Consider the following 18,557-nt stretch of genomic DNA (forward strand, 5'->3'; position numbering starts at 1 on the left):
AAATGATTCAATTGTGTGCCTATAATTTATTGTCCTTGTTCCAGATGCTGCTTCATCTTTTCAGTGATGCTAATTACAACCGTTTGGGCTTCAATGCGACGTACACCTTCTCTTTGTGCCCTGGAGCCTGTAGTGGTCATGGCCGCTGTGACTCCTCGACATCCAAGTGCCAGTGCCATCAGGATTGGGGAGGATCAGCTTGCACAACCCCTATGTGCTCTAAGGACTGTTTTGTGAATGGCCAATGTGACAAGGTACACATAAGATCAGTCATCCATTCCTATGGATCTTCTTCTCTTGCTTTTGATTCTTGCTCTTCTGCTTTTGCTTATTCTTCTCCTGCTTTTGCTTTTTATTATTCATTCATTCATTCATTCATTCATTCATTCATTCATTCATTCATTCATTCATTTCATTTCAGATAATATCTGGTTTATTTGTTTGGTCTTCTTTTAATGTTAAATGAAGGATGTTTACTTGTGTTTGAAACAATGACATTTGTCAAAAAAAGGTATGAAAAAAATAATAAGGCTTAAAATGAAAGGAGTGTTAAATAAGTATTTTATTGATTGTATTTTCCATCGATCCATCCATATTCTACTGCTTTATCCTCCACAGGTTGGGGGGCGGGGTTTGCTGTGCCAATCTTGTTTATTTTACAAATTTATAAAATATAACAAATATGAAATTGGCAAATTTCATCACAGATACCTAATCACAATATGACGATATCCAAAACATAAGACGATACTTTGTCTCATGTCACGATACAAATATAATATTGATATATTTATATATATTTATTGCCCAGCCCTAGGTGTAATGCTACCCCTCATCGTTCAAAGTTTTTTATCATAGTTCATCTAATCCTCTCATCCTCTTCTCATTCTTCTACATTGCAGTTCCTGGATAACTGACTTTAATCGGTCTCCATGTCTCTATGTTTTGTTTCAGAAAGGAGAGCGCTGTCTGTGTAACGCAGGCTTTCTGGGTCACAGCTGCCAGCTTGGTCTCCATGATGACAATGGTGTTGGCCAATGGTGGCGTGTAAGTGAAGGAAACGACTACACACGTCCTAGAACGGGTTCTGCTGGCGTGTATCTGTCCTCCACTGGAGCCATGTACTTGTTTGGAGGTAATTTATTTTGAATAAATTGTAAGTCCCTTTAAACGGCTAATATTAATGGATGTAAGAATTGTGAAGCTGCTATCAAATAAGGGGTCCTATGTTAAAATGCAACGACTTGTTAAGATGTTTTTGATTGAAATAGCTTTTGATTTCAGTAAATATGACCTCCTAATGCTTCAAATTCAACAAATTACCATTTTCAGTTCTTCAATGTTTTGAGACTCTGTTGTGCGTAATAATTTGGAACAAAGCATTTCAAGTTTTTCATTTTTTGAAAAAAAATACTGTTTATAATTTATAATCATTGGGAGGTTTGGAATTAAACTGTTGAAAATTGGTTGATGACTGTATCTTATGCTGACTGTCATTTGCATCGACTATTTTGGAAAATCAGAGAAAAATATAATGTGCATAATAATTTGGATCACGCCAGATAAAACCATTTGTATCACACTGTCGGTCAAATCCTTCATTGTATAGCACATTTATTAAATTTTTACTTGCAACTTTATCACCTCAACACATCTCTACTTTGTTTAAGGACATTAATACTGCTGTTTCTTCTATGTGTTTCCTGGTTTTTGGATCATTATTGACAAAGTATGTTTAATGTCTTTTTCTGCAGGATTTGATCTCAACAGAGTTCTTGGTGACCTGATCAAATACAATTTCACTTCCAATCAATGGGAAAGCAGGTCTTATGGCCACTCTCCTGTAAGTGTGGTTGCACACACACACTCTCTCTCTTTCCTTCGCTCTCCTTTTTCCCCCCACTCACTACATTCACCCAATGCATTTTGCATTTATACTGATTTGTGACCTGGATATGACCCATGGTTTCTGCTGTAAAGGCCAGCTTCACAGAGGATATGTGTGCAGTGTTGTGAGACGTGCAACTATGTCCTTCGCACTGGGTGCATGTCTTCTGCTCACCTGCCTCTGAGCTACATTTTGCCTTTGAAAACCATAAAGCATTCTCACAGATACTCTGATATCTCCCCTGTACTCACCTAAATACCTGGATTCGTCTGTATGAAGCTGCTCATCTGTTGTTGCTGCACATATTCCACGATAAAACTTTGTTTTAAAATGTTCTTATTAGTAAACAAATGAGTTTAACATGCTGCATCACAGACACTGCACACATATCCAGTGTGAAACAGGCTTAACTTTACAATATATAAACAATGAACCTGAGGTGTGACGGAGAATTATCAAAGGAGAAAAAATAATTCATTGTAAGGAAGGAAGTATTCAAAAAGTTGAAGTACAAAGTATGCCATGAAGTTAAAGTATGGTTGTATGAGGTACATAGTCTGTGCTGACATTGCCATGCAAACCACTGGTGTAGGGAACAGCCGAATACAAGAAGGCCTACAACCCTCCAGTTGAAAGACGACTCGCTCTACCGCTGAGCTACCGTTGCTCTCTTAAACAAAAAATAATACATTTCAACTTAATGATGGAGGCAGCAGTGTATCCACAACTTCTGTGTGCTGTGATATAAAATCTCTTGTTTTCTTTATGGGCCTTCATGTGGGGATGTGGTAGAGTTTAGATTCTCTGCCCGAGCCCGACCCGGGCCCGACCAATACTTCCAGCCACTATCCTCGGGCCGGGCCGGGTCGGGCCTTTGATCAAGCATTTGTGTTTTTTCTCCCTCGTTGTATTCGCGTGGTATGTTATAGCACGTCGTATTGTGTAAAGGTGTAAAAACCTGCGGCCGTGAACGCATCATTTAAAAACCAGGAAGCGTATCGTCATTAGCAACATATGCGTTCATGGAATCGGATCTTAGTGGATCTGTTATTGTTATAAATTAGACTGTGGCAACAGGTACAACAAGCTCCCGCGGTGGGGAGGACATGGACGTATGTGTACATATTTAAAAAATTTCAGGTTTAAATCGGGCTCGGACTCGGGCTCGTAATTACAGTTAATGTGTCGGGCCGGGACGAGCTCGTGTCGGGTCGGGTTGGGCTTGATTTTTTTGGGTCCGATCTAAGCTATAGGGTGTGGTGTTTACAAAGTGATACAAATGTCAGTTTCCAGTGAGAAAAGGCTGTTAAATGGCAAGACAAAGTGGTGGACATATAAGATATTGTGAAATCATATCAAGCAGGCATAGCACCTTGTGTTACGTGACTACGTGTTATGTGTTACGGTTTTCCCCTGCTTTCTCACATGTTTTCAGTAAGAGTGAGTGTGTCATGGGGTGCACAAAGTTCAGTTGGTCCAGAGTTCCTCATACAGCCAGTATGTATGCCAGTAAAGACATCATAGACTCTGATGCATGCATGATTCTCATTATGGACCAAGTGCATTAGGTTATATTGTCATCAGAATAGAGTTGATGTTCGCCTATATTCTGGTTTCCCTCACTTATCTTTTATATTTGCACACATGAACAATGTAAAATATCAGAAGTCCTATTAATTATTTTTTATTTTCATGTAATTTTCTTCCTTCTGCACCCTATGACTGTCTTTTGTTGTTAGGTGGCACGTCATTCTCTCACAGCAGTAGAATGGATGGGCAACATGGTTATCTTTGGAGGTGAACTAGCTAATGGCTCCCTGGCCAGCGATGTCTGGATGTATCGGCCACTTCGCGATGACTGGCAACAGCTTGGTTTTTCAAGTACACATGGTGCCCCTAAACTAGCAAACCATGCTGCAGCTGTAGTTGATGATTATCTCTATGTGTTTGGAGGTGGGTTTCAAATTATATTGCAACCTTTTGGCATACATCCATATCTTAAAGAAAAAAACGCATCTAAATGTATTCCCCAGGTCGTACGGAGGAGGATATGTTTTCCTCTTCTCTGTATCGGTTTGGACTGCGTGGCTCTGGACGATGGGAGACAGTACAGCCCACTGGGGGAAAACCCCCAGCTACCGCTGGCCACTCCATGGTGTTCCACAGCCCCTCCAGGACACTGCTGGTCTATGGAGGCCATCGACCCACCACTGCCAGGTAAACACCACCCTGTGCATATGAATACTGTGGATACAGGCATACAAACAGCCAGGAGGAAGAGAGAAAATTAGTTCTGTCATCATGTGTGTCAATTTTGTGGTCACCTGCAGTTGTTAATATGAACGTTAGAGCTCATTGTTCTATTACAGCCATTCCAAAACATACTGTATATATATTATTGTTTTTGTGAAAAATGGGGATAGAAAAAGTTTTTATCTGCTTAACAAAAGGCTCACCTAATAAAACCTGCTTGAGTCTCAAGAATATTTGCCTTTTACAATTGAAAACTGAAACTAAAATCTCATATTTAGCGACAGCACTGCTGAAAGTCTGCATTCGTGAGTGGCCGAATGCAAAACTTTTTTCGGCACAAGCTCAGGTTGGGTGGTTGTGTGATTCTCGTCACTACCACCTGGGTTTTCATTACCATCCATTTTGTATTTATTTCTCCTTAGCATCCACTTTCACCTATGTTCTGTGCTGCACTCTCTCACTTGTAAACTCTCAACTACAGATGGGCTTCCATCTCCACTGAATCATGTGATGTAAAGGTGCTTCATATGTTGAGAGAGAAGGCAGTGACAAGGCTGTGTTTTTGATGATTTATCGTGCAGCCCTACAAGGAACGTCCCATGTCCCCACAAGCTAAAAATGCATGTTTTTACAATGTATACTAGGGGTGTAATGATACGCAAATGTCATGGTTCGGTGCATACCTCGGTACATTCTTGGTATAATAATTTTTTTTTTCATTTATTAGCAACTTTAAATGATTAAACAGACTCAGCTGTAAATATAACAATGGCTAATGACATCACTTTGTCTTCGTCCTGTTCACTTGGCTTTCTCCCCTGCTACTTTAGTTCACTGGGAAACCACAGTGTTTCCAAACAGCAGAGCAGAAGGAGCTCGGTGGCTTCTCAAGCTCTGGCTTCTCACTTGCGTTCTCTATACAAGGCTTGCCTCTACTAATGTTAGATGTTAAATTCATGCTGAAGTCAGTTGTTTCAACAGCTCGATGACAACATGCAAGACATGGCGATGGTGTTACGTCTTTCAGGGGGAAACTAGGAAAGTTCAGCTCTGCATTAGCGTGGTTACCGCTGAACATATTTTGAAAATATGCATGCGTGTACCAAATATCCTGTACCGAACGGTTCAGAATGAATACCGTACCGTTATACCCCTAATGTATCCACTCACAGAAACAGAGACGTAATGAACTAAACCAGTGGGGAAAGAAAATAAAATTTATCATAAAGCAAATAGATCATACAATTTCCAAAAACAGATGGCAACAGCGAATAGATGGCATAGTGGTTGTGTTCACAAAAAGGAAAGGGTGGTGTTTTACGATTTTTGGGATCAAAAATTTTATTTCACTACTACCAAAATGCCAGCTCTGTGTGGATAATAAACAGATACAAATAAACCTAAGCAAATGCTCCTGAATTTGCTGTATTCATGTAAAGTTCTATCATTGTATTTCTAAGGTTTAGTGTGAGGGTGAACAATACCGATGTGTTCCACGTGGACAAGCGCCTTTGGACGTCTCTCCGTTCCCGTTTTCCAGCAACAGGCCCCAGGGAAAGAGCTTTCCACACAGCAACCGTCATTGGAAACTACATGGTGGTCTATGGTGAGCATGGACAATATTAGCAGGCACAGTGCATTCAGGGCAGTCCTGTGTTTATTTATCCTTCCTTCTCCCTGTCTTTCTCCCCAGGTGGGAACGTACATATTCACCACTCTGAGGAGAAGTGCTATGATGAGGAGATGTTCTTTTACCACCTGGGTTGTCATCAGTGGGTGTCTACTGGCGAGAGATGGTCACTCCGTGAGTTATTTTAGATTTAATCATCTGCCACATCTTTTACATATTTATAAACAGTTATTACCTATGCACTTGCTCACATAGTGCCTACAATAATTAATGTAATTTTTTTTTGAAGGCGGGGATACTGTGCATGGGCGTTACTCACATGTTGCTGCTGTGATGGAAGGTCGAGTGCTCCTGGCTGCCGGAGGTTACAGTGGTGTTGCCCATAGAGACCTGGTGGCTTACAAAGTTCCACTGTTTGTCAGTAGTGAGCAAGGTGACAGGGTGAGTGACGGTGTCATACAACAGAGAAAAGAAAGACAAATGAAAAATTACTTGAATATCAAAATTTCGTGTGTTTGTGTATTTCCGTACCAGGATGCTGTATGTGCTGAGGCTATAGATGAAAGCATGTGCTTGAAGAACCCAGAGTGCAGCTGGTGCGAAGGCCGCTGTCGAGAGTCACAACCCACTTACCCGGTAACGGTTCGCTCAGCACTGCTTTGGAACCCTACAATTCAGTCAAACACCTTCTGCTTTTGAATTATTCATTTAACTACATAGTCAAAATAATATATGTTTTATGTTGCGTTGTTTTATGTTGCCTTGCTTTATGCCGCGTCACCCCCATGTTCACAATGTTCCAGTTGAGAAGATATCTCAGGCTACCCATTGTTAGCAATTCTCGTCAATAATGATGCACTGGGCAGCAACTGGTGGCCCGTGGGCCAAAACTGGCATGCCAGTATTATTATGCATTATTAATTATTATTTAATATTATTTATATATTTTTTATTATTATTTGCTTATCTTTACAAAAACATCATTAAGAATTCAGAGTCTTTTATTCTGAAAAACTTACTTTCTTTAAACCAACACATTTATAATTTTTGTACAAAATTGAGTAGTTTAGATCATAAGAACAAAGGTTAATAGAAAAAGATATGATGTTTTGGCCCGGTATCAATTGCTGAAAATGGCCCTAGGTCAGATTATTTACTTGCTGATCCCTGCTCTACATGGTATTTTGTACACACAAACAGCATAGCAACATGTCTGTGGTTAAAAATTAAACAGTACTATAGGGCTGCACGAAAAATCATTCAAAAAATCTTGAGCTCGATTGACAACTACATGTGATCTCATTTCTAAATTATGATTCTTCGGCATTTTATTTCATGAACTGCATTGCAAATAAACAATCCTATTTTCCTCTCAGAGTTTCTCACCCTAAACGCAGCCTTCTCTCTCAACATATGAAGCATCTTTACATTACATGATTCAGTGAAGGCGGTGCAGTTTAGAGTTTACAAGCAGCGTCGCTGAGTGAGTGCGGCACAGAACATAGGAGAAAATGTGTGCTAAGGAGAAGTAAATATAAAATGGATGATAATGAAAAACCAGGTGGTAGTGACGAGAAAAAAGATGAAAAAAGGTTTGTCACTTAAGCCACTACAATAATAATAACAATAATACCATTATGCAGGGCCATGTTCAGGCACTTGAATGGCTAATTGAATGTTTTTAGTCTTTTGATCATGAGTGCAATAAACATTTCAATTTGTGAAAAAAATGTGCCAGAGAATCATGATCTGAATTCTACGCAAAAAAAATTATGATTCACATTTTTCCCAGAATTGTGCAGCCCTACAGTGTACGACTGATTTATTATGAAACAAAACCGACAGAGGTGCTATTAACAGTAAATATGGTGGTAGCTGTCTTGGTGAAGTTGCTCCTATCTGAATTCTGGGGTATAACCTCGGAAATTTCAAGTTTCTGTCTGCAAATAGAACGCAACATTTCTTTAAACATTCAGACATGATCAGATTTGCAAAAAAATATTTTTATTTACATCTGTATGAATGTCTGTCAGCACTGTCACTAACGGACAATGATTTGTGACTCCTGTTTTCCGTTCACAGTGCGGCAGTACTGGCTGCCTTGGCCTGGCGCGCTTCCTGTCTGACTGCCAGTCTTGTCTTGTGTTCAGTGGCACTCCAGCTTCTTTGGCCCTTGCCCCTGGTGAATTTGGGTGGTGTGTTCAGAATGAGTCCTGCCTGCCTGTGTCAGGTGAGATGCAGGGAGGGAGGAAGGAGGCCAGAAGAGAAAGGGTTAAGCTTCTATGGAGAAAAACAGTGATGTTGGGAGATGTCATGGGAGGGAGGAGACTCATGTTGGGAGTGTTGCAGATATGGAGCACACTGACTTGACTACACCTAGCTGAGAGTGGACAGACTACTCAGACCTGACATGATCTGACTTGTCTGTCCATTCGCACACTTTGTTTTGGTGCAGTACAGTCATGTGTTGCTTCTCCCTTGTCACACCAAAATGTAACAGGTCACATAAGATGCAGTATTACGCTTAAGTGATTTTAACAGCCGTGTCATCAGCTATTTAGAGGTCAGAAGTGTGTTTCTGTGTGCTGACCTCTCCCTCTCGGTCTCACAGAGCGAAGTGTGTGCCGTGTGGACCAGATCTCAGGGGCGTACGGCTGGTGGGGGGAGCGTACCCTTTTCCTTACCTCCCTCCACTCCTGTCGCACCGAGAACTATGTCCCAGGACTGCACCTGCTCACCTTCCAGCACCCCCGCAACAACTCCCAGCCTGACAAGGTACAGAGTCCAAATCTCAAGTGCTAACTGTATTAGTTGTGGATGCAACTTCTGTCTCTGCTTGTACTTATTCTTGCTTCCTTCCTCCAAAATTGCTTTGGCCCCACTGCAGTTTTCTACTTTGAAAATGTGACTGTTTCTCTTTTATTATTAATTTTTCCTTTTGGACACTTCTCTTTTTAAAGGGAGAGTTCAGATATTTTTGGGGTGTGATTTTGTGAGGTACTGTCACAGTCAGTGCTCAGAACCAGCCTGGACATGGACACCTGCTGTCATGGAAACATTTCCTGTAAGCAGGGAAACTTCAAAGAAACTTAAAGTCAACAGTATTCTAAGAATTGTTTCCCACTTTATCTTGCCATTAGATAGTCTTTTAAAAAAACAACTTGAAATTAAAAGTTTTGTCTCTTTGTAAACTGTTCACTCTCCTGAACCAAAGTCCATAGAGAAATTCTGCAATTGTACGTCACAGCACAGAGGAGATGTAGGTCTATTGGTGCTTCCACAATTATGTTCAAATTAGTTACTATTGTGTTGCTTAGTTTTTTTAAAAGCCATTCAGATTTATCTAAATGACACAAGCTTATCGAACAGGGCCGCAGTCGACAGCAGCTTCTCTGTCTCTGTTAAAAATGCTGATTTTCAAGGTTCTTTAATAGAACGATAAAGTGGTAGGCATATTCTACGGAATCAGTTTTCCTTGTGTCCCCGTTGGCAGCCATCTTTTCAGCAAGAGCAAATAGACCTCTCTCAAGCTGGTTCCTTGCAGAGGGTTAGCCCAGAGCTCCCCCAATGACTATTTGTCAGTACCTCATCCACTCTTCAAAAAAAAACTAACTATCACACTCTTTTAGCCTCTTTGTTTGTTTTGCACTATGCTTTTTTTAAGTAGTGTATGTTAGACTTGTGGAGTGGTTTGTAGAGAAAAGAGCTGCTGTTGATGTGTTTCCACTTCCATCCATCCTCCTCTGTCCTTCATCCTCCTCACCCCTTTGCTAGGTTTCCATCCTCCGCAGCTCCAACATCATCCTTAGCCCCACCACAGAAATGGACGTAGCGTTGCAGTTCAGGGGCTTCATACACCCATTGTGGGGGGCTCCCCCACCAGCCTCTCCTCCCACCGAGACCGTTTCCATGTGGGCTCGCATTCAGAGGCTTCATTTTGAGGCTCGAGTGGCATCAGGTCCCAACTCCAGCCAACTGGTGAGGGAATATTCATGTCTCCACATCAAATTGTTATTTTAATATTGTATGTGATTTTGTAAGTAAGTAAAGTTTATTTATATAGCACCTTTCACAGATAAAACAATATATGGACACAAAAACACAGATTATGCTGTATAAACCCAAACAGACAAGTGTGGATTTACCCCATCTTTGCTTTACTTAATAGAAAGGTTACTGTACCTGTGTGTCCTTTTAGTGTTTTGTTGCTGTGCCAAGCTCAACACATGAGCTGTATCTGCAATTATTTTAAAGGTGCTTTATGTAATAAATCTAAAGCAACTGGCCATAAAATCCTCCTAATATGTCACAGAGGACCAGGAATAATGTTCATCTAACAAACTGAACTCACCAGCAAAAATAGTACAACAAAAATATTTGCATTAAAACAAATATTTTTCGCACCGCAAAGTTTGTTTATGTTTTGGCATGAGGCGCCATCTATCGCTGTCTACCAATCATAGCAGTCGGTAGAGTCTCAGCTGCTAAGCAAACCTAAAAGACCTCGGTATGAATGTCAAAAACGCCAATATAAAGTTTGCGGCAAAGCAAGGGTCTATATAGGACATGCTTTTGAACAGTGGAGAGAGTTTAAAGCTGAGAGGAATTTCAAAACGGCTGCAGAATGGGCTACTCTTCTCCTAGACAGGTAAATTCAGCTTGGCTAATTACGTAAGCATCATAGCTTGACTGTCAAGTTCTGTTTTAAACTGTTCCCTCGGTTTTGGAGGGTGCCGCACTGACGCCGCTCCCGGCGGGTGGCTGCCATACCCGATTCAGTGTGGCGGGGGTTGTGGCTCCGGGAAGAACCACCACCACTGCCCCGTTGTGGAAGGGTGGTCGCCGTCCACCACGGGGCAGTGGTGGTGGTTCTTCCCAGAGTCACAACCGCAGTTCTGTTCTGTCAGCGGCTGCGGCTGGTTTTGCTCGGCACGGGCTGTGGCGGCAGTTCAGATGACACAGAGATGCGTGTTTTAGTCACTTTCTAATCTAACCTAATGGTCTTCTTCTGACATGCATAGAGAGAATAACAGCGGTAGTCGAGTGGTGAAATAGGTGGGAAGGTTGTAGGATGGATTCCGGACAGTGTCAACATTATTTACCTTATTATTGTATAAAGCATTAATAAGCTTGCGATGCATAAAATATTACCATAAATAAATATATTGGGTGTGTGGTGGTAATTTGTCCCACATGCCACGATGTCTCACTCTAAGGTTTTGTCAGAAATTATAAAAGGGGAGGCAAAAATGAAGGACAGTTCTGTCAAATATCATGCATAAAGTTATTCCATCTGATATATCCCTAGTCAACAGCTAATGTTACCATAAATTATTATACATCTTGATCTTGATCTGAGAGAACAGAATTGTGTGTCATAGAGCCACTCATTTATAATAAAACGCTCACTCTTCCCTCGTTGCTGACGGAGTTACATGTCAACCGCTCTGGCAACCTTGACTCTGGAAGGGAGGGGTGGAGTGGGAGGCGGATACGACTCACCGCAGTGTTTTGATTTTGAGTGTAGTAACCGTTTTTGGCCGCATTGTTACAGATGGCGCCTTTAAATGACAAATATTGTATTGGAAAATAATTATTGCCTGTTTATTTTCCCATAGCCCCCTAACTTTTCTTCTTCCTAATTCCAGGAGGTGGTGGGTCGTTGGGCAGCTCAGCAAGAAAAGGAGTTGAAGTTACTGGCTCGCACAGATGGTAGTAGGCTGTTCTCTAACCTGACCAGGGGCAATCATTACCTTGTTCAGGCTGAGGGCTACCTGAACAACTCAGGTTCTGGACAAACCAGTGAGATGGCCCTTACCTGGAATAGAACGTTGCCAGGAGGGAGTGTGAGTAAAGCCACAATTAAACGTGTCCTTGTTCATCGCAGTGATTAAGTCGAGTAGTACATTTTTAAAAGTGTGCATTTATTATTTATTTGTGTATGAAAATGCCTTTTGTTGTTAACAAAAAGCTGAACATTGAACTTAAATCCACTTATTCTCCTTGTAGGAAATCTCCTTCCTGTTTTTGGAGCCTTACCGCTCCGGTTCCTGCTCAGGCTACATGTCCTGTCTGGCGTGTCTGTCTGATCAGTCATGTGGCTGGTGCCCGTCCTTGTCCCGTTGCCTGCTGCGGGACAGCCCGGACCTTGAACCTTGCCCTGAGAGAGAGAAAATTGAAGGGGGGGGGGAAGATCAGCACCATCTGCTGTTGGCCCCCCAGCAGTGCACCTTGTGTGAAGAGTACAGAGACTGCTCTGCTTGTACCCAGGTACAATACAGAGTTTCACAGTGCTACTGATAATCTACTTCTAATAGCCTAAATTGGTGTTTTACTTACGACTTGTGTAAATGATTCTTGTTTAGGACCCTTTTTGTGAGTGGCAGATAAACTCCAGCAAGAAAGGTGACTATCAGTGCAGTCGACGGGGAAGACTGGATGGATCTATACGAGACCCAACAGGGTGTCCTAGAGTCTGCAATCAGTGAGTTACAAAGACCTTTCTTAGTAATTACATAATAATTAATTACATAATGATAATTACATATACTGCATAACTCCCACAGAAAACCCTTAACTCACCCCTGTTTTCCTCCTCTCTATGCTTAAATATTTGTCCTGCATAGGAGAAAGACATGTGGGGAGTGCCTCTCTAACTCCAGCCAGTGTGCATGGTGTGAGTCAGCCCAGGCCTGCTTCTACTTTGCTGCTTACCTCACAAAATACCCATATGGAGAGTGCAGAGACTGGTATGACAGGTAAAAGGTTTCCATTTTTTGCTGTATTTTTAAGAGTTGATATAAGTAATGATTATTTTCACATTACATAAGAAAGGCAGATAAAATCTATTTTTAGAGGATTTGTTTTGTCACTCCGTGAACGTTTGATCAATAATCTGATATTCTCTTTTTTTGTTTTCCCCATCATTAGTGTTCATTCAGTTCCTCAGTGTAAACAATGTTCATCGTTCAACACATGCACAGACTGTCTTAGAACATTCCAGTGTGGCTGGTGTGGTGACTACAACAATCCCACAATTGGAAAGTATGTATGACATTAAACAGGCTGAATCCCAATTCCACCCCTTACATTCGTACCCCTAGCTCCCTCAACTCTGTTTTGAGGGGAACTCCGACAAAGGGGTAGGGGGAAGGGGGAGGGCTAAGGGGTGGAATTGGGATTCAGCCTAATACTTACACAAAATACATAATTTCATTATGAAATGTCTACCATTGTTTTTTTGTACTTACACTCTGTTTTACACTCATCTCTTCAGGTGTTTGAGGGGGGACTGGGCTGGAATAGATGACCCCTCTGTTTATAACTGCAGTGTGGCTGTGGCTGAAGCACAGGCTGCTAAGTATGTGATCGTTTCTTGAATTGTTTGAACTGTAAAGTATATCTGATCTTCACATACAGTAACTCAAGAACTTTTTTGACTCCAGCTATATTTCTACAGTTAAATTTGCTGGGTATTTAATATGTTTAATATATATATATATATATATATATGTGATAATAACAGATATCGTATATATCTGTCCAGCTTCATACCTCTTTATCTGCTTTGTCTTTTATAAATTATGATCATGTTCCATCCATCCATGCATCTTCTACCGCTTATCCGGGGCCGGGTCTGAGAAGGGACGCCCAGACCTCCCTCTCGCAGGACTCTCTGCCCCCGATCCGCCTGTCAATCTCATGCTCCATCCTTCCCTCACTCGTGAACAAGACCCCAAAAAACTTTAACTTCTCCCCCTGAGGCAGGATCTCTCCACTAACCCGGAGGGGACAAGCTGCCTTTTCCCGGTCTAGAACCATGGCCTTGGACTTCGCACTCGGCTGCAAACTGCCCCAGCGCATTCTGGAGTTCCTGGTTTGAAGGAGCCATCAAGACCACATCATCTGCAAAGAGTAGAGATGAAATCCAGTTGCTCCCGAACCAGACCCCCTCCGGCCCCTGCCTGCGCCTAGAAATTATGTTCATAAAAATAATTAACAGGTGACAAAGGGCAGCCCTGCCAGAGTCCAACATGCACTGGGAACAAGTCTGACTTACTGCCGGCAATGCGAACCAAGCTCCTGCTCCAGTCGTGCAGGGACCGCACAGCCCTTAACAGAGGGCCCCCGACCCCATACTCCCGGAGCACCCCTCACAGAATGCCACGAGGGACACGGTCGAAAGCCTTCTCCAAGTCCACAAAACACAGGTGGACTGGTTGAGCAAACTCCCATGAACCCTCGAGCACCCTGCGAAGGGTCTAGAGCTGGTGTTCCACGGCCAGGACGAAAACAGCATTGTTCCTCCTGAATCCGAGGTTCGATCGGCTGAACTCTCCTCTCCAGTACCCTGGAATAGACTTTCCCCCGGGAGGCTGAGGAGTGTGATCCCCTGATAGTTGGAACACACCCTCCGGTCCCCCTTTTTAAAAAGAGGGACCACCACCCCGGTCTGCCAGTCCAGAGGCACTGTCCCCAACTGCCACACAATGCTGCAGAGACGTGTCAACCAGGACAGCCCTACAGCATCCAGAGACTTTAGGTACTGAGGTTGGATCTAATCCACTCACTACCTCAGTGACTTCGGCTTGGGTAATGAATAAGTCGACCTCTGATTCCCCAGCCTCTGCTTCCTCTAGGGAAGGCGTGTCAGTGGGATTGAGGAGATCCTCGAAGTATTCCTTCCACCGCCCGACAATGTCCCCAGCCTAGGTCAACAGCTCCCCACGTCCACTGTAAACAGTGTTGGTGGAGTACTGCTTCCCCCTCATGAGGCACCTCGCGCTTTCGGGCTGAGCCTGGCCGGGTCCCGCGAGCAAAGCCACCAGGCGCTCGCCTGCGAGCCCCACTCCCGCTCCAGGGTGGGGCCCCGGTAACGCCAATCCGGGTGACGTAGACGTCTTCTTTTCTTTTGTCCTCATAAGAGGTGTGTGAACTGCTCTTAGTCTGATCCGTCACCTAGGACCTGTTTGCCATGGGAGACCCTACCAGGGGCATTAAGCCCCGGACAACATAGCTCCTAGAATCATACGGATAATCAAACCCCTCCACCACGATAAGGTGGCAGTTCAAGGAGGGGTCTTGGGGGGTTTGTCATTTATAAATTATGTTCCACATAAAAATTAGAACCATCCAAGTACAAGATACATTTGAAAGAATAAGCTAATAGTACAAATATATATGAATACAGGGACACAAACAAACAAGATAAATATTTGTGTCTTATTTTAATCAACTGCTAACTGAACTAAACTTGCTGGATGGGCCTTCATATTGATTGAATCCAAATATATAAATAAATAGAGTTGGCTTGCTTTTGCTTGAAGTACATTTTTAATTCTTAATCTTAATTATACAATATATGCAAGCCAAATTTTTTCCATCTTTTTATTAATTAGTTTTCCTGTAGTTTAATTGAATATATAATATAAAATTCTCTTTGTCCTTTTGTCAGCCCTGAGCCTCAGACCTCAGCCCCACCTCGGCCACTGGAGATGGAGCTGGAGTTGGAGCACTTGGACAATGAAGACCAAGATGCAGTCTGGTCTTACCCCACCTGCCCAGATGTTGAAGAATGCAGATTGGGTCTTCACAACTGTCACCCCTTCGCCACTTGCATTAACACTCCCACCTCCTACGAGTGCCACTGTGAGAGAGGATACACAGGAGATGGCACGCTGCACTGCAACCAGACGTGAGTCTTCACCTAGAGTAGTGTGTCTTCACCTCTTTTGTCTTATGCTTCCACTCTCTAAAATAGTCCTTCACTTTTGCATTGAGTCATCGGGATGTTATGACCTTTCTTCCCCAGGTGCTACAATGAATGTCGTGAGGGTCAGTGCAGCGGGACCCCACGGTTTGAGTGCGAGTGTTCCCTGGGTTGGACGTCTGACCCTGCCACTCTGGTTCTGAGTGGTGTTGAATGTGATGTGGACTGTGGCTGTAACTTTCACTCTACCTGTATCACTGCTCCAGGGATCTGTGACGAATGTCAGGGTGAGACAGATGATGATGATGATGATGATGATGATGGTGATGATGAGCTAGGCTGAGATAACTTCCCACTTTACTGTCCCTTTGTGACAAAGTATAGTAAAAATCATACTCCAACTGGGTGGCTGGGTGATTTGAAAAAGTATATTCAGGGTTTCCCCCAGAAGACCTGCTAAGCCCGGTGGTAGGACCTCTCGGGCAGCCGCACCACCCCTGCGCTGTTCTCTTCTGCCTCTCCTGCGCTCTGCGCCTCTGCGTCTCAAAGCGGTTTCTTCCAAAGCAGACTGGATAATTTCTCTACGTGTTTTATCCCCACATTAAAATAATGATCTTTAAAACGAGGATGGAGTACAGTCACGATGAAATACAGGGGATCCGAGTAGATCTTAGTAAAATGTGTTGACAGATTCTCAAGAGCGCACTTTTCATCGTTTTTACTCCGTGGTCTCAATATTTATGTAGAAGACTCTTTAGCGCTGTAATTAAGGGAATAACAGATGCATCAGATGAGCTGCAGTGAATATAGCGGGGTGTTCATAATCTGCTCTTTATGCAGCCAAGTTTCGCTTTTTGCGCAGAGACTTTCCAGCCTTTAACCCATTAAGGCCTGAAGCGCCTGGAAAACCTGAGCTTCAATGGCGACTAAATGACCGATTTCTCAGCCTCTGTAGCAGATAGGACACCTGTGGCTTTCCTGTGAAATTTAGTTAATTTAGATACAAAATTTAAAATTAAATTGAGTAACTATTTTCAATTAAAAAACAGTAAGAAAATAAAGTAATATCTACTTCCGTCAGTGCCTTGATTTAGTCCTGATGGAGTGTGAAGAACAAGAACATCATGTTATGACTGTAACAGTCTGCTTCACATGTGACGGGGATAGAGCTTACATCGCTGTAGCATCTGCAGGTAAATCCACTGTCACCCCTGGTGCGCGGTTGTAAACACTCGGTCGATTACGGTGGTACTTATCGTCATTATCGCCGACCTCGTCCTCTTCAAACATAATTATGTCCTGACCATAAATCCCGGTCAATTTGTTCAGCGCGTTCGAAGTTATCAGCGATGACGTCATCGGAGGACTAGATACTCCTCCAAATCACTGCTTTCAGAAATCTCTCTGCTGTCAAAGTCCTCCATGTTTGCGCGAAGTAATTTCAAAACAATGTTGCGAGGAACCCTTATACCCCCGAAAATTGACGTGTCCGCTCTCCCGGCGTCTATGGTAGAATAAAACGCGCAGCCGCTCTCCCGGCGTCAATGGTAGAAGTGCAGCAATGCTATCCCGGCATCAATGGGTTAATAGGTGTTGTTGCTCTGTTTCGACTGCCGAATTATCGGTGCATCCCTAAATATTACATCTTTATTGACAAGAACAATGTAACTGTAATAATGACGCACTTGATGGTATGACTTGGGTTTCAATCGGCACCTGGACAAGCGTGCACTGCGCCGATTACATGGGGGAGCATGCACCCTTGTTCACCGGTATAGAAAATCTGTGGTGTATAAAAAAAAAATCGATTTAAAATAAAGCCTGGCAGGGGGGCAAGTAAAGGCATAGTAATATATATAATATATATATATATAATAAATAAATATTTTTCATGGATTATCAGATGTGTATTTTCAATGCAGAGTCCAGTGTGGCGATGGCTTCATGATAAAGACTGTCTAATATTTATTTCATTTGCAATGCACTAGTTAAAATGTCATCTTTGGTTTTCCCTCTCTCAGATTGGACTACAGGGCCTCACTGTGAGCACTGTCGTCCTGGAAGCTTCGGTTCAGCCCTGGCTGACGGCAGCGGCTGTGTTCCTTGTGAGTGTAATGGCCATGGTGATCCTCTCCAAGGCTACTGTCACAACCAGACTGGCCAATGCTACTGCACCCACAACACTCAGGGACCACACTGCAAGTCCTGCCTGCCTGGTTACTATGGAGACCCCAGGTATTGAGATATTTGCACCAATTACAGTGTTAAATACAGTTTCCATTTCTTTTGTCTATACAGATTATGCTATAGCTAAACTACTGAAGCAGCCTGAACACCTGAACGTCTCTCACAAATGCACACATAGCCTGAGGTGCAGTGATAAGTAACTCATTAAATGCTTCTCAAAACTAAAGACAAACTTGTGTCAGTCCCAACATAATCCCAGAAGGAGAGACCCCATAAGCGCTGCCTGCTGGGCTAAATGGGAAAGTGACTGTTGCAGGGCGAAGAGTGTTGCTTTAACCTCTTCTTCACGGTTGCCCCCGCTACCGGGGCAGCGTCAGACGCAGTGACAAAAGCGTAAAACCATATCTAACTTTAACAAACACAGACATGCTGCATACCCACAGAAAGGTCAGAAACTCAGCTAAAAGCTCATATAAACCATTCTTATGTTCAGGAAACACAGTTAAAACACAGATGGCTCAAACAGAACACAAATGCGTCATATGCATTTATGTCCTTTTGACTCGCTGATGAAGTGATTCACATGCATTTAGAGACCGGGTCTGATTCTACCGGTTTAAAACGAGCTGTCAATCACCCAAATTGACCAAGGTAAGCCAGAGCTATGACGCTGCGTTACTGAAGATGCTGCAGAGTCACAGAGTTGTTATTACGCACCGCACAGGGAGCATCGATTGACAACGAGTTATCATAGTTTTTTTTGTTTTGTTTTTTCAAAACAAGTTATTTTTAGAACAATAGTGACATGTAAATAAAATTAAATGGGTTTTAATAATTTGGTACCTAAGAAATCTCAAATGGCACAGATGGTGCCAAACTCTGCCAAACGA

General features: G+C 42.7%; 1 protein-coding gene across 1 annotated transcript in view; it reads left to right on the forward strand.

Moving 5' to 3' along the window:
• megf8 (multiple EGF-like-domains 8) overlaps positions 1–18,557 on the forward strand; it is a 45,604-nt gene that overhangs the window by 2,375 nt on the left and 24,672 nt on the right. Inside the window, exons 4-24 of the mRNA XM_083889773.1 lie at positions 45–254; positions 955–1,135; positions 1,755–1,843; positions 3,628–3,841; positions 3,922–4,105; positions 5,602–5,747; positions 5,835–5,945; positions 6,061–6,212; positions 6,306–6,407; positions 7,854–8,001; positions 8,383–8,546; positions 9,546–9,749; positions 11,420–11,617; positions 11,781–12,041; positions 12,137–12,255; positions 12,398–12,529; positions 12,702–12,815; positions 13,048–13,131; positions 15,226–15,465; positions 15,583–15,767; positions 17,502–17,715. Of these exons, the coding sequence (XP_083745899.1) occupies positions 45–254; positions 955–1,135; positions 1,755–1,843; positions 3,628–3,841; positions 3,922–4,105; positions 5,602–5,747; positions 5,835–5,945; positions 6,061–6,212; positions 6,306–6,407; positions 7,854–8,001; positions 8,383–8,546; positions 9,546–9,749; positions 11,420–11,617; positions 11,781–12,041; positions 12,137–12,255; positions 12,398–12,529; positions 12,702–12,815; positions 13,048–13,131; positions 15,226–15,465; positions 15,583–15,767; positions 17,502–17,715 (3,452 nt within the window). The remainder of the gene's footprint in view (positions 1–44; positions 255–954; positions 1,136–1,754; positions 1,844–3,627; positions 3,842–3,921; positions 4,106–5,601; positions 5,748–5,834; positions 5,946–6,060; positions 6,213–6,305; positions 6,408–7,853; positions 8,002–8,382; positions 8,547–9,545; positions 9,750–11,419; positions 11,618–11,780; positions 12,042–12,136; positions 12,256–12,397; positions 12,530–12,701; positions 12,816–13,047; positions 13,132–15,225; positions 15,466–15,582; positions 15,768–17,501; positions 17,716–18,557) is intronic.

The sequence above is a fragment of the Microchirus variegatus genome (assembly GCF_963457635.1).
Source record: "Microchirus variegatus genome assembly, chromosome: 1".
NCBI classification, from domain to species: domain Eukaryota; kingdom Metazoa; phylum Chordata; class Actinopteri; order Pleuronectiformes; family Soleidae; genus Microchirus; species Microchirus variegatus.